The sequence below is a fragment of the Sebastes fasciatus genome, chromosome 20, assembly GCF_043250625.1.
Source record: "Sebastes fasciatus isolate fSebFas1 chromosome 20, fSebFas1.pri, whole genome shotgun sequence".
Lineage (NCBI taxonomy): Eukaryota > Metazoa > Chordata > Actinopteri > Perciformes > Sebastidae > Sebastes > Sebastes fasciatus.
In genome coordinates, this window is record NC_133814.1 from 512,550 (window position 1) to 528,405 (window position 15,856).

At 42.6% G+C, this 15,856-nt stretch overlaps 1 protein-coding gene across 9 annotated transcripts in view; it reads left to right on the forward strand.

Moving 5' to 3' along the window:
* Window positions 1-15,856, forward strand: part of rbfox3a (RNA binding fox-1 homolog 3a) — a 417,847-nt gene that overhangs the window by 163,319 nt on the left and 238,672 nt on the right. The window contains exon 1 of one of the 9 annotated variants that reach the window (XM_074620480.1): window positions 996-1,747. The exons of the other annotated variants lie outside the window; for them this stretch is intronic. Coding sequence (XP_074476581.1) covers window positions 1,730-1,747 — 18 coding nt within the window. The 5' untranslated portion in view covers window positions 996-1,729. Of the gene's footprint in view, window positions 1-995; window positions 1,748-15,856 lie in introns of those variants that run through there. 9 annotated transcript variants of the gene reach the window in all.

Sequence of the window (15,856 nt, forward strand, 5' to 3'; positions counted from 1 at the left end):
CACACACACACACACTATACAATGATGATGATGATGCAGAATTGTACAAAACATATTAGTGGTCAGTGTGTGTGTGTGTGTGTTTGTGTGTGTGTGTGAGTGACAAACAAGTCATTTGCAAACTAATATTACGGAGTGAAACATGCAAAACACACTTGCGCGCACGCACACACACACACACACACACACACTTGCGCACAGCTTGAGCATGGCAGCCTACAATATTCCCTCTGCACTACTGTTGGCCAGACCAGCCCAGCCAACACACACACACATCCATCCATACACATTAACACCAGCACACAGCCCCCCCCCCCCCCCCCCCTCCCTCTGCAGAGAAGGAAAACGGAGGGAACAAAAGAACAACAAGAAGAGATGCAGCAGCTCCAGTTCAGCTGTTTTCATCCCCCCCACCCCCCTCTTGGTAGGTTACACCAGTGCCCTGAATAGTATTTTGTTGTGATGGCTCTCTTGCCTCTTACCCCCCACACGCACCACCACCGAACTGCCAAACCTCCTCCTCCTCCCCGACGCTCCCAGTGCAACTTAATGAAACCGGCTGGTATCATTGGCTCTTTACCATAAGCAACAACAAGCCAAGCTGCTCCCTCTTTCTCTCCGCTCGCTGCATCTCTTTTCCTCCCTCTCTCATCTCGCCTCGTGTCCCTCGTTCCGGCTCCTCCGTCGGCTTTCCAACAACTTGTACGCAGCCCGTCGTCGTCCTCCACAACCCAGCGTGTGTCTGCAACACCGGCATCCCTCCACCAGCTCATTTTCCTTCCCCTCCTCCCTCCCTCTATTCTCTCTCTCTTTCTCCCTCTCTCCCTTTCCTCTGCCCCCCCCCCCCCCCCCCCTCCCCCACACTTCTTCCCCTCTGCACTTATCTCACCGGTTGAAAGCCTCTGTGCTACTGTACCTTGTGGTGATCTCCAGCTTTTCCCACCCCCCCAGCCTCTCCAGCGCTCTTCACCCAGGAACGCTGTAGAAGAAAGTACGTCTCAGACTTGCCTCCCCTCCAAACAGAGCTGCTTGGACTGGTGCTTCCCGGATCGAGAGAGGAAGAGAAGCGAAGGGAGAGAGAGGGCGCTCAGACTGAGAGGAGACAGGCTGTAGTATATGTCAGAGAAAGAGAAAGAGGAAAAAGAGGAGGCAGGAAGAGCTGAGCAGGCAGGAAAGGGTGGCAAGTTGGAGAAGAGGAGGAAGAAGAAGCAGGAGAAGAAGGAGAAGTGAAGTGAAGAACAATAAGCGAGGGGAGGTACAGTAACAACGCCTCGCAGCACTTTCTCTCCTTGTTGCCTCTCTTTACTCTTTCTCTCGCTTTCTCTACCCCTTCAGCAAAGGAGCACAAGAAGAGTTTTTTAAAAGGTTCAGGGAGGAGAAGAAGCAGCGTGAGAGCCTCAGTGGCAACTCTTAGAGACAAGGTCCCGCTTCAGAAGAGTCAGCAGGAGACGAAGACCGACTGTCTTCAGGGGCAAAGGGACACATAAAAGGGACTCCACTACAAAGCCACAAACACAGGGGCAGTTAGCTGGCTGTCAGATAACACTGAGCAGAGCAGCGCTGGCACTGTGACTGAAGAAGAAGATCAGTGCACGACAGGACAGACGTACTGAAAAACACACCAACAGAGACAAAGAGACAGAGACAAAGAGGAAGAACGCTGGCCTCTCCGGTGTCCTTGCATATCCCCGTCTTCCAGCCCCTGGTCTCCCGTCCCCTCTCGGCCGAGATGATGATGTATTTCTGGGTGAGTACCGAGGCCCTGCGGGGGCTCCTGAACACTACTGAGGGACCAGGCACGCATACCACAGGCGTCCTCTACGCTGACATACGGCGTGTGATCACAGAGATGTGTGCTTATTGATCCTATCATGTTTTTATCATCTCATACCAGAAAGTGCGTAGCGAAGGATTTCTTTGATCTGCCGCCTGTGTGTGTGAGAGAGTGAGTAAAGTGACAAGGCATAAAGGTTTATATCATTTCCCACTCACTCGGCCCTTTAATGACCCAGCGTTTTTATTGGCATTGATAAAGTATACCCCCGTTCCAGTGATACGCTCCCTCTCTGCTGCTGGAGTAAGCAAGAGCATGATGTCTGGTTTTACGAGTCTGACCTTATAGATTTTACTTTAGGTGCTACAGCAGAAACTCTACTTATCCTCAGTAATGGAGGTCATGTGTAAAAATGGGATATTTTTGGATGAATTGTAAAATGCACTTAAATGCGGGGATGTGGTTTCACAGGAGGGGAACGTAGGGAACACTTTATGCCTATCTTTTTTCTAAAGGATTAGAGCCAGCCAACAGGTTGGGAGGCTGTGTTTCCGTCTGTAGAGGAGCGTGTGAGTCAAGATTAGAGATTCAGACAGCAATGATGTCATTGTTCAGGTGTTTCAAACGCTGTCTGTCAGGCTGTGTCAGGTTTAATGCAGTGTACCGTATGTGATGTGATGCTGTTGTGGCTTTGCAGTGGTCCCACTCCTGGAAACTTTGTGTGTGTGAGTGCATGTCGCTTAAGCTCTGAATGTGGACAATGGTTGTTAAGGAATGAATGAAATGATTACTTGATGTAGTCCATCACACATGGGATTTATATACAATGATGCCATATATACAGTATACACAGACTTCCAGCAGTTGACTTTAATGTTCCAAAGAAAGACAAATCATTGGTGCGTACTACATACAGCACCGGCGCGTCCATATAGGCGAATTAGGCAATAGCACACTTTGGCAAGGGCCGTAAAATGTGGGCCAACTATTCATGAGCAAAATGGCAGAGTAACCAATAGCAGTAACTGCAGGCTCGCTAGGTTACGGGTTCTGTAAGCACAATGAATTGCTGTCAATCATGTCGCACCTGCAGCCTCCCGCCCCCCCCCCCCCCCCCCAGCTCTCACCAGCCAATGGTAGCCTGGCCTAATGACACTGACTGACTGACTGAGTACTCCAAAAACAGAGGGATTCGTTGTTAAGATATATTGATCCAGGGAGCGTTAGCAAGGATGACGGCGCACCTTCAAGTCCAGTACCCCCGAACCAAGAGACCACTAGCACGGCTAACGTCACCGCCGTTGTTCCAAAAGAGGCAGCAGGTGTTAGCGCTCAGATGTCAGATGTGAAAAGGTCAGATTTACTGCTCTGCAGTCGTTGTTTAAGTTGCTGATGAAACTTGTGTGTGTGTGTGTGTGTGTGTGTGTGTGTGACACATGAGAAAGTGGTGTACAGGAGAGATTTGCACTGGCTTTATTTTGTTTGAGGAGCTGAAATTGGATTATTTATAAAAAGGCTACATGGTGCTGTAAAGTATTCGTATTGGAGTTATTATGCAGACATGTTGGGTGCGTTATGTGTTTATGGATCAGCCTGCATACTTTCTTATTGTTGACACTGTGAGCGTTGTTCTTTGTGTTGTGTGTGTGGCGTACTGGCCTCTGTGTGTTGGTGCTGCTATGGTACGATGTCAATAGACGGGCGGCTTCATTGTTTTTCGCCTAGAGCAAAAGAAGTGACCAAATACTACGGAAGCTGAAACCGGCTGTGATTACAGTTATTCTTTTTATCCATATCACAAGATAATGAACTTGTTATCAGGAGAAAACAAAAGGTGGTTTCCTCTTATTACTTCAAATGCATTGAAAGGGCCCAGTAGGGGGGTGACAGGGACGGACCTGGTGAAGTTAGTGGAAGGATACACACATGACTACATCCAGTTCAGAATAAGTTGTTAACTCCTTCTCGCCCGTTTCTTTTTCCTCCTTTTTCCCTTCTCCTCTTTCCCCCTTTTCTTCACCTATTTATCCATCGTCCCCTTTCCCTGTTTCCTGCCTGATGTCCTGTATAAAATAATTAAAGAAATTAAATTAAATTAAAAAGAAAGAAAATCTCTCCCGACAGGGGCACAGAAGCCCCCTCCCCAGAGTACGGGGGCAATAGAAGCCCCCCGCCCAGGGTACGGGGGCAACAGAAGCCCCCCCCCAGGGTACGGGGGCAATAGAAGCCCCCTCCCCAGGGTACGGGGGCAACAGAAGCTCCCTCCCCAGGGTACGGGGGGAACAGAAGCCCCCTCCCCAGGGTACGGGGGCAACAGAAGCCCCCCCCCCAGGGTACGGGGGCAATAGAAGCCCCCTCCCCAGGGTATGGGGGGAACAGAAGCTCCCTCCCCAGGGTACGGGGGCAACAGAAGCCCCCTCCCCAGGGTACGGGGGCAACAGAAGCTCCCTCCCCAGGGTACAGGGGCAACTTAAGGAGGGTAACCTGTCCCTGGAAACAAAAAAATACAAATAAAGACAAAATATCATAACAATGTCGCACCATGACATCTCATAAGCCTCCCAGGCCATGAAAAGAACACTATTGTCTTGTCAAGTTTTACCTCTCTTGTCTTGCGTCACTAAATAAAAGTAAATAAAAAAAGAAGCAAAATAAGGTGTTAACAATATACAAAATACATATATGGAAATATGATTAATGGATTATATTCACAAGAAGCATAAAATATGTGACCTGTGTCCCTTATAAATTAAAAAGAACAAAGGGAATTGTCTTTATTATTTGATTTTTGTTTGCTGGAAAAAAAATAAATAAAAGAGAATTCCTGACAATGACTGATGCATCTGAGTTGAAGACATCTGATTACATACAGACACAAAATCAAACATTTTTATTGTACAAATTTAGAGATATTCCAAAGTAAAAGTCTAAAGAAAATGAACTTGTGATGTGGAGATAACAGTATAAAACAAATGTTTGTTCCTATATAAAAACAGAAGAGAGATTTACAATATAAAAGCTACTTATACAACACATTGTTTCATCCAGATAATCTGACAGGCCAAATATTTCCATCTCACAGTTTTCACACATAAAGATGAATCAAAATGTTCTACATTGGTATTGAATAGTTTGTCGACATGAAGGACGCTGGAAGAAAAAGAACATTTCATTTTGCTCACATAACTGACAGCGCCTGTCCTGTTCATCTCTACACCATACAGTACCTCGCTTCCTTTACTCTTTCACTACTGAACATATGAGATATGTTTTATTTAAACAGATTTAAACATGAAAAAAACTGACATTATTGAGAGATAGAAAAGGGGGAAACATGATGTGAAACACCTGCATCAGAACATTTCATACAAACTTCACATGCAATATTTACTTTAAACAACAATAAACTAAACCTTTGATCTTTTGCTACGCAGGTGGCAAGACGACAAATTCTGATTAGATGGAAAGATTGCAACCTTCCAACATTTGCACAACGGCTCAGAGATATGTTATATTTTATTAAGTTAGAGAAAATCCGGTATACTTTTAAAGGGTCAGTCAACAAGTTTAAAGTGATTTGGCAACCTTTCCTTAATCGTGTTGATTCCTTAGACTCAGATAACTTTGTGGGTTTAAAGTTTGGTGTATGTGTGTTTTTATACAGTGTATATATATATATATATATACAGTATATGTGACTATATATTTGACCAGTAATATTTCAAACAAAGCATTGGAAGGACCCCTGATTTGTCTTTGTGTTCAACTCTTTGGCTTAACTCCTGTGCTTGTTTTTGTGCCCTAGATGAAAGGGTGTACTGTCCCAGACCCCTAACAATTAATCATTATTTATTTATGTTTATTTATTTATTTTTTTCTATGACTATTTTATTTTATTTGTATATTTGTGTGTATTTATTTATTTTGTACACTTATTTTTTTGGAGTGCCCTCTGGGTATTGTCATGGGTGGGGGCGATATCTATCAGTCCAAACCTGTTTGTGCAGTGGATTGTCAGAGTTGTATTAACAAAATTCAGAAATAAACTCTGTTTAAAAACAAAAACAGCTGACATGCAGTAGAACCTCATCTATATTGTGATCATGACAGATAGCAAATATTAGTTTATGTATTTCTTATTCCAAAGTGGTAGAAATCCTCTGGACTAAAAGGATCCAACACTGTGGCTCAAATCACTGCCTGCACTTCTATCACTGGTATAATGACACATCTCACAGCTGATGTTATTTACATTGTTGTGTGATGAGGCAGTGCTTCTAGTCCCCTCACAGATAATGAAACATATACTCTCCCACCCAGTTTGATTGACATTTCAAAGACTGAAGTGTGAAAACGCCTCTTGTGCTAGCGTCAGACACCTCGTAGCGCTTTATTTCTTTAATCAAAGGCTACGGAGGTCCAGTCTGTTTGATTTATTAAACAAAATATTCATTTAGAAAACAGGCTTGTATAATTATAACTGTCACCCACAGCTCTCCAATTTCTGAATCTCCAACACAAAATCAAAACAAGCACATTAATGAGGTGTTGCAGAGAGATATGTGGTGATGATAACAGTGATTAATTGCTTTTTTTTAAAGCATGGCAACATCACATGACAGTTTGTCAAAGTAAACCCAAACTGGTAATAACTTTTCAGCAAGTGAAGCTTGTATTATTGTCAGGTCAGATTGCATTTTAGGTGAGGCGTTTATTGATCATATAGTCTTTTCAGACATGAATATGTAATGTTAATGGCTTCTGCTGAAGTACAGGATGAGATCATTCAGACAAAGACTATGGTCCTGCGGTATTTGTCCCCCGGTGAACGTGAGCAGCATCACTGCTGAGTTATAATATGAAGGAAGAAGACGTGGAAAACTAAATGCAGTGTTGATAACTCTTCTCCAATGGAACATTCAAAGTAGCTAGCACTAGCTCCAAAAGTTGCTAAAAGTCGTTAGATGATGTCATATGCTCATTTCCATATCAGTTACATCATCACACATTCATTTGCATAAAGCTCGCTGGTTGTGTCAGTTGCAGCAAGGCAGAGTCCCCGTGCTGCTGGCTGGGATTACTCAGGAATGAATTACAACATCACATATTTGAATATAAAACGTGACGCTAAACATAGTAGGCGAGGTAGGCTCTGAGGAAAACAGACAGCAATGCGGTTGTCTTTGTGACAGTAAAAATCCCTTTAATGGTGCTGCTGTAGGCTGTAAATGAATCTGACAACGTTCAGGTCAGACTTGATGGAAGTGTAGAAATATGTCTAATTCTGTAAGATTGCTGTCATCACTTTAACATAAAGGAGATTTTGACACTTATTCAGACATGACTAACAGGTCAGTGTATCTTTTGGTCATTACATTTTCCTTTCACAAACGGATATTAAAAAAAAAAAAATTGTGGTTATTTGATTTTCCTTTTAAAATACAAAAATGAATATTGAAATACAAGGCATTTTTCTTTATCAGGGTCAAAAAGGGATGAACTAAACTTAAAAAACGGGTTGATTTTCATTTTTCTATTTCTAAAAACAAAAAATAAAATCACTGGAAGACAGAAACGAAAAAACACCCGTTTTGTCATATTTTCATATTCGGCGACCGGAAGTTGTCATTTACAAATTAAGAGCCCGTATGAGGATGATGCAGCTGTGTAACTGAAGGTGATGGACATGGATCAGTACGTAGTTTTTAGAAACAATACAAAAATATGTCTCAGAGAAACATTTTGATACTACTACACTGTATAATACTGAAGTTATTGAATATTTTTCCCATTAAAAATTCACCATAAATTATGCAAAAGTATATTTGTCCAAACTAAGTGTTTTAGTAAAACTATGAGGAGACCATTGATGCGTGAAGTAATTTTGATGGTACTACACTGCATATGACTGAAATTATTGAATATTTTTATAGCATCTCTTTTCTGCATTGCACTTTGTAGACGGTCCCTGACCACTCGTCTCACAGCCGGCTGCACAGAGACCAATGTTATGTGTCCAGCTCGGAGGACGGCTCGTTGTGATTAAATTGAGGTTGTAGCTCGTTGTCTACCTTATTACGGCAAGAAAGAGCCCTCATTGGTGTTTTAACAACGTTTAAGTTATGAGTTATTGATCCGGGAAGTTCAAATCTGTCAATATCTTTCACACTGTACGAAGTTAGTTTTTCTGCAGTCATGTGTACTTCCCTGAGACACACTCTTTTACGCGTTTTTTTGTTTGTCTTCTGGTGATTTTTTAATTTTTTTTTTTAAATAGAAAATGAAAGTCAACCCGTTTTTGAAGTTTAGTTCATCCCTTTTTGACCCTGAGAAAGAAAAACGTCTTGTATTTCAATTTTATTTTTTTGTATTTTAAAACGAAAATCCAATAACCACTAATTTTTTGTTTTTTAACATCCGTTTGGGAAAGGAAAATTTAATGACCAAAAGATACACTGACCCTAACACAGCACAGGCAGCATCGTTCTCTTTTCTTTTTGCAGTTCTTGATTTGAAAGAATCGCTGGGATTTTATGAGAAAGAGGAACTCCAACCTTCTACACAAATCTAACACTCAATACACAACTCACATAATCCTGAAACCAATGATCAATCAGAGAGTTGATATTTTGTACTGCAACGGGAATGGATCACATCCCGTATCCACGTCTGCTTCCACACAGCATGTACAGTAGTTTATCTGGAGGTAAACAAAGTCATTCTTTAATAAATTCTAAAGTCAGCATAGAAAGTGATACACCCATCATTGTGAAGTATACGTCTGCCACGTATCTGGCTCCAGGCATGCTTGAGCTATATCCCATTATCAGGGTTAAACATCATGTGGATTAGCAGCTCCATCACACTGTGTGAGCACACGTGTGAGTGCGAGTGTGTGTTTCCGCAGTGCCTGTCCTGGGAGTTGGGCCTAGACAGGCGATTCAGCTGAAAGTGTGTAAAAGAGGCTTTTTATTGATGTTCAGCGTGGAGCTGGAAACACAGCCATGCAGCATGTACTGACCTTCGGCTGATGAAGCCCGCTGCACACCTACAGGAGGTTTCCAGCATCTCCTCCCCGGCTGTCTGGAGTGCCCATCAAGTCAAGTGTGTGTTTCCAAGCTGTCGGTGCTCTTTGACTGCTGATGTGGGATGTTGTGTATTGTTTAACAGCCAACCTTAAGGCTTTGGCTCATTGATTTAGCACCAGCTTTGCATTGTGATTCAATACAACCCATAGCTTTCAGTTGCTTTCAAGATTTTCAGAGTTTCAGAATTTAAAACTCAACACGATGTTGTTGTGAGAAGTAAGTCTGAATGTAAATTCTCTTCCCCTCCGGCTCAGTTTACCCTATTTAGAAGGACACCCCTGGGTTCAGTGTTGCTTTAAGAGTTCTAATTGTAGGCAAGCGCCCATCAGAGGGCGAAGCTGCTGAAACATTGTTCAGATTACATCGCTTAAAAGATGCAAAAAGCTGTTATTGGAGCAGCCAGCCTCCTCCCTCCCACGCCACGCTGCCTTTAACTGGCTGCTGGCAAAAGAACACCTGCTTTACTACTAATACTCTTCATTTGCTTAATTTTGGTGTCACATTTTTCCACATTTTGCTGCAGACGATGGGGTTTGAATATCCACAAATGATGAAGAAGGAAGGTTTTATTACCGACACAAGTGTCGGTAATAAAACCGTCCTACTGTAGTAAATAAGTGAGAAGAGGAGGAGTGAGAGAACAGAGGTCAGGTAACAGCGCCGTGGTGACCTGCTCCTTCTCCTCTCTGTCTCTTTGAGGCCTTCTTTCTCGCTCTATCGTGTTTTCCTCCTGTTATGTCAGTGCCTCTCTCCCCCTCTCAGTCCGGTCTGATGTACAGTAGTTAATGATGGGGAGTCTGTTACTGGTGGCTGTCTGCACATATGAAGCGAGCAGGGAGCTTTGATACCGCGGCAGCAGCCAGAGCAGTTGACATTAGCAATTCCTCTTCATCACTGCTGCTTACCAATTCTCTCTCGCTCTTTCTCTTTCTCTTTTTCTGAGACGCAAATATACTGTAAACACACACACACACTCACACACACACAAGGAATTTACGTGCACATATACATGCACACCTGCACATGCTTATCACAAATTTAACAAGCTAAACTGAAAATGTCTCCGTTGTTAAATGTATTCAGACTAACATATTATGAGCTAGTTGTACTGCAGTGCTTCTGCACACACACACACACACACACACACACACACAAACAGTGCTGAGGTTGCAGTGATCTCCTTGATGCCGCTCTGACAACAGTAACAGAGTTAAAGTACTTCCATCTGTCTCTTCGGAGACTCTCGGCGAGAACAAAGACCTCCGGTGTGAGGGATGTGAGGATGATAACGGGGGCTGGAAGAGAGGAAGCAGAACAACTAGCCAGAACTAATGAACAGGTGCATCGGAGGTGGAGGTGGAGGGAAGGAAAAGAAAAAGAGAAAGAGGAAAGGATTGTGAGAGAAAGAAAGCCACTGGAGGTGCAGGTCAGGATTCAGGTGCTTACCAGAGACAAAGACAGGGCAGAAGGGGACAGGTGATGCGGGGTCATCACTGTTAATTATTCATGCTTTACATGGAAGGATGGAGATAGAGGGATGGTCATTTTTGAAGAGGAGGAGAAGGAAAGAAAGGGGTAACGGTGGAGAGCAGAGAGGAGGTCTGCGGCGGCTGCCTCCTCCCTCCTCTCTGCTCTCCTCGGTGCGTCTGTAAGCTGATAAATAATTGAGTGTGCCGAGCAGGGGACTGCATGGTTTAGAGGAGAGAGAGGGGGGGCCTGCTGGGGCGCTAGACAGTGAAATGAGGACCTGCTCTAGAATAGAGATCGCATCCTTTAAACTCCGCTTCTTCTTCTGCTTGTCTCAGTTTTGATCCTCCTCGTTCTATCTCCAGCTCTAAAGTCTTGATCTGAGGGGCGTTTGGGATGAAGCCCTGCTTGATCCTGCCGTTGTATACTTCAAGACTTGTGCTGGGTTTCTCTGACAGGGTTAACACACCAAACACTCCCTTTTTAGAGAGGTGCAGGTGGTCTAGCTATATGCTACTTATATGTATAAACCAGTTCTCACTGCCAACTCGTCAAATACCGATGCTTGATCAGTGGCCCTCGGCATCTTGATACCGACGCACCGACGCACCCTTTAGTGTCCGTGTGAGACGCACAGGGCTTTCAACTAACTCCAATGTAAACCCATCAGTGTCGGTATTAGATGCTCAGAGCAACTGATGTAGTTTAAAGAGCGAGAAAGTCCACACAGGGGATTGGGTCAAACAAACACAGGACTTTTACACAGAAACCAAAAGTCAACGTTGAGTTATTTTTACTTCCGCACTTCTATTTCCCATGTCTTTATGTCTCAGTGACTAATGGGGACAGCACTTTTTTTGAAAGTGGTCCAATATTGAGGGAGAACGCTGCAGCCGCCAGCCGCTAAACGGGCTGTAATGTAATCGCTCGGGGCAACTCCTCAACGTTAGTTTACGTCAACTAAAGCCTGGGACACACCAGGAACGTCAGGAGCGTGTGGCGGCTGCGTGGCGTGGTGGCTGCGTGATTCACACGTCGGGTGTTCACACCAGCTGCATTTCAGCTGCATTTCAGCTGCGTGTCGGCTGCGTTTCTGCTGCTGCAGCTGCTGCTGTCAGCCCTTTCTTTCTACATAGAGTTTTCCTTTTAATGGTCATTTAATTTCATTATAAATATTATTTATATTTATTTTAGACGGAGAAAGGTTAAGAAACGTGTGGTAATTTGTAAATAATAGTAACAATCCACCATTAAAACTACGTAGTATATTCATTCACGGAGCTCTCCAAGTCACTGCGTGTTCTACAACACTGTCCGGCTCATATTTCAGAATAAAAGCCTCGTGTTAACAAAAAAACGCTTCAGGGCTTTTATTTCGAAATGAAAGCAGGAAGTGTTGATTTAAAAATAAGTCTTTACTTTTTTTTCATCTCCTTAACATATTCTACAGATAGACATCGAAACTGTAGTAAAGTATTGCTGGTATGATGTCAATATACAGTCAATAGATCACCTTCACTGTCTGTTGTTGCTGTGAAACACGCGGCACGCGTGAGATGCGGGCAGTGTGGCTGCTCTAACTTGTTAACACGGACGCCGAAATTAAAAAACAACAGGTAACGCAGCCGCCACGCGCTCCAGGCAACAAAATTCAACCCAGTCGCTGGAAAATATGTTGGCATTTAACGTTACTGCAAACTACAGATACACTGAATGTTCACGTTTCTGAACCAAAAACACACTTCATGAATATGCATCATATCAGCCTTGTATCACGCTTTCATAAACGCACAATGACCCATGGTTAATGTTGTGAAAGGATTGGTTAGGTTTAGGCAACAAAACTATTTGGTGAAGGTTAGAAAAAACATTATGGTCTGTGTTGAAATGATAATGCAACATTATAACTTACAAACGTAACAACATAACTACCGTAAACAAATAACAACCACCCTTAGCGGACTTTAGCGGCAACCAATGTGCTTGTTGTTGCCACTGACAGGCTCAGACTGTTATTATTAGTGTCTGATAACATTATGGAGAGGACCCTACAGAGAAATTAAACCTTTTTCTTACCTTCCGCTTGATCCGGTCTGTTAGTTATTGTGTGTCTCACTCAGAGAAGTCTCGTTGTGAAATGTTGCATCGCATCAACATTGAGGAGATCATTTAACAATTCACCCATTGAAAGTCATTTAGATAACACTAAGCTACGCTTTCTGTTCTCCAACACAACAAACTCTGACAACACCGGCACTCCTCTCTCCAACTCTCACTCGCGTTTCCACCGTTGTCACATGACACAATAACTAACAGACCTGATCAAGAGGAAGGTAAGACAAAGGTTTAATTTCTCTGTAGGGTCCTCTCCATGATGTTGTCAGACACTTCTAACAGTCTGAGCCTGTCAGTGGCAACAACAAGCACATTGGTTGCCGCTAAAGTCCGCTAAGGGTGGTTGTTATTTGTTTACGGTAGTTACGTTGTTACGTTATGTTGTTGCATTATCATTTCAACACAGACCATAATGTGTTTTCTAACCTTCACCAAGTAGTTTTGTTGCCTAAACCTAACCAATCCTTTCACAATATTAACCATGGGTCATTGTGCGTTTATGAAAGCGTGAGACGAGGCTGATATGATGCATATTCATGAAGCGTGTTTTTGGTTCAGAAAGGTCAACATTCAGTGTATCTGTAGTTTGCAGTAACGTTAAATGCCAACATATTTTCCAACAACTGGGTTGAATTTTATTGCCTAAACCTAACCAAGTAACCAAAAAACTAAGTAAACCTACGTTGGAAGTTTATTTTGAAAAGACACTGCATGCAACAAGCTGGAACTGACACGCCGTCCCTGACACGTCCAAAACTGACGCTAGAGGGGTACGCAGAGCGTCATAGTTTGAAGCGTAGGGCCTTTGACCAAGCGTCGGTATTTGACAAGTTGGGAGTGAGAATGTGTTGGTATATGTAATCAAAAAACAATATGATATCCAACATATCAGATGTTGACCACACTGCTGGACCAGATGTGATCTTATTAGGCATATTTATTGGTAAACTGGTATATGAGTGTGTGCAGAGCGGAGGTAGGATTGTGGCAGCAGGCTGTCAGCTGAGAGCTGAAGCTACACAATCACATCGTCCATAAGCTCTCTTGATAAACGTCCCCTTTCTGACGCCTGACATTACTCTATAGAAGCCTACACACTTCATTTAGCTCAGTGACAAGCTAGCAGGCAGGAAGTGTGGCTGTCCCTACCACTACTGTTACAAGATCTGCAGTGTCTGTCTGAATCTCTGCTCCTCTCCATATTCATTTCAGAGGCCATGTGGCGGTGAGGCGCTGGCAATCAGCCGTGTAATCCGTGTAATTCTCCACTGCAAGAACGGTGTCAAACTGTTAAATGGACAAAGCGCTGGCAGTGTCCACTCAGTAATGCTTTAATTGATCCATGTTTGTGGCTCTCATCATAGTAATGGCCAAAGGCAGTGAGCAGTGATGACTGAAGCTCTGGTAAACAGCTGCTGCTTTAAAATTAGTGAAGGAAAAGGATGGTTTTTTTTTTTATTAGAGGCTTTAAGTGTTCTAATCGTGGCCAGATGTATGGAAAATGTGTATGCACAAAAACATGCATAAACTGGGATTTATACAGAAGTTAAACTGCACTTCACTCATACTTAAGACAAGCATATATAGTGATATAGTGAAGTGCACAAAGCAATCTGCAAAAGGCTTTTAGAATCTTTAATTCATTTACTTTGTATGACTAATTTTAGTAATCTCTTCAGCCTGTTTGCATGAAAAGGCCACAATAATGCGCAAGGCATTTAGTGCCCAATAAGTACGCCTTTCTTGATTTCCACATGTCTTTTGTACGCCATGTATCCTGAACTAACTACAATGTAAACACATCCGCGAATAAATGTTACGGTAAGAGTTGGTGACGTAGAATAAAAAGAGAGAAAGACCACTTATGATGGGCAGATCCAAGAAACACAGGACTTTTAATCAGGAGACTGGCGTTTCGAGACCGTTGTTGACCCGGTGTTTTCCTTTGTAAGTTATGTTAGTGACGTTTGTGTTTTTTAGTGACACATGTGATGTGTTGATGTAGTTGTGCTATGTTGTTTCCGTACGTATTTTATTTAGTTTACGTACTTATTTTGAGCCCAACCGTGACATTTTTCCTTAACCTAACTAAGTGGTTTTCTTACCTAAAACTAACAGCGGACATTTGTGTGGTGTTGAAATGGCACGCGAAAAGGCTCCAATGCGTACTCATGACATGTGGATGTCCATGTCATGTTGTGGTATTTATTCGCCTTCCTGTGTCACCGTGTTTTTATTTCCCTATTCATTGTCTGTGCAACACAGTACACTAAATAACTGACTACTTTCCTGATATTTGATGATGGTGCTTGAGATGTCTCTGCTGTTGGTGTTTTACAGGTGCATTCATGATGATACTGGTGCTATTAAGAGCTTAAAGGTCTCATATTATAAAAAGGGAGATTTTCATGTATTTTATATTATAAAGCAGGTTTAAGTGATATATAAATACTGTTAAACTATCAAAACGCTCAATCCACATATAAATACACACAGCCCGTATTCAGAAACTCTACATTCGAAACAAGCTGTCAGGATTTCTGTACATTTGTGATGTCACAAATCTAAAATATTTAGACTATTTCACAGTTTTAAGTGTAAACATTCTAAATGTGTACCAGTTTATTTCCTGTTGCAGTGTACGTGAATGACATCAGCTGACAGGATGTAAACATGGACCCAAGCTGTTTCCTAGCAATGCAATTCCGTTGTCATTCGGTTGAAATGCGCTAAAACGGAGCATTTCAGACAGAGGGTGAATACATCCAGGCAGACAGTATGAGAAAATGATGTGTTGTTTGAACATTAAAGCAGGTAAACATGTTCTAGTAGAAACCAAAAATACGAGTATGAACCTGATGATGAGCATATGTCCCCTTTAAGTGTAAAAGGGGGGTGGGGGGGGGTACCTTTAGCTACCATCCATTCAAACTTTCATTCAAACTTTCCATTCCAAACGTTGTTGTTGAACGCTGCAGGGAGACATGATTGATTTATTGGACAGTTGGGTTTGAATGGGCGGCTCCTTGACTGACGACTCCAATCACAGACGTTTATGGGGCAGCTCTAGTTTGGGGTTGTGGTTGGATCTTAGAACAGATATCACATATGACAAATAATATAGAATATACTGTAGCATGAAGATCTGCTATGTAACTGTAACTTTGTAAAATGTAATGTAAAAAAGTATCGCTGTATATAATGGAAATGTTTACAATAAATACAAAAGACTGTATGGAGTCCCTCCTTCTGACAGTGAACAACTTGTAACTTGATTGTTCATTTACCAAATATTCCTTCAGTGAACACTCTCTCACGCTGCCCAAAGGAACTGCTAATCCACCTGAAAGAATGTCACTAACCCTCAGTAGAGAGGGTGGGTATTTCATGATGGTCTAAATGCAGGAAAAAA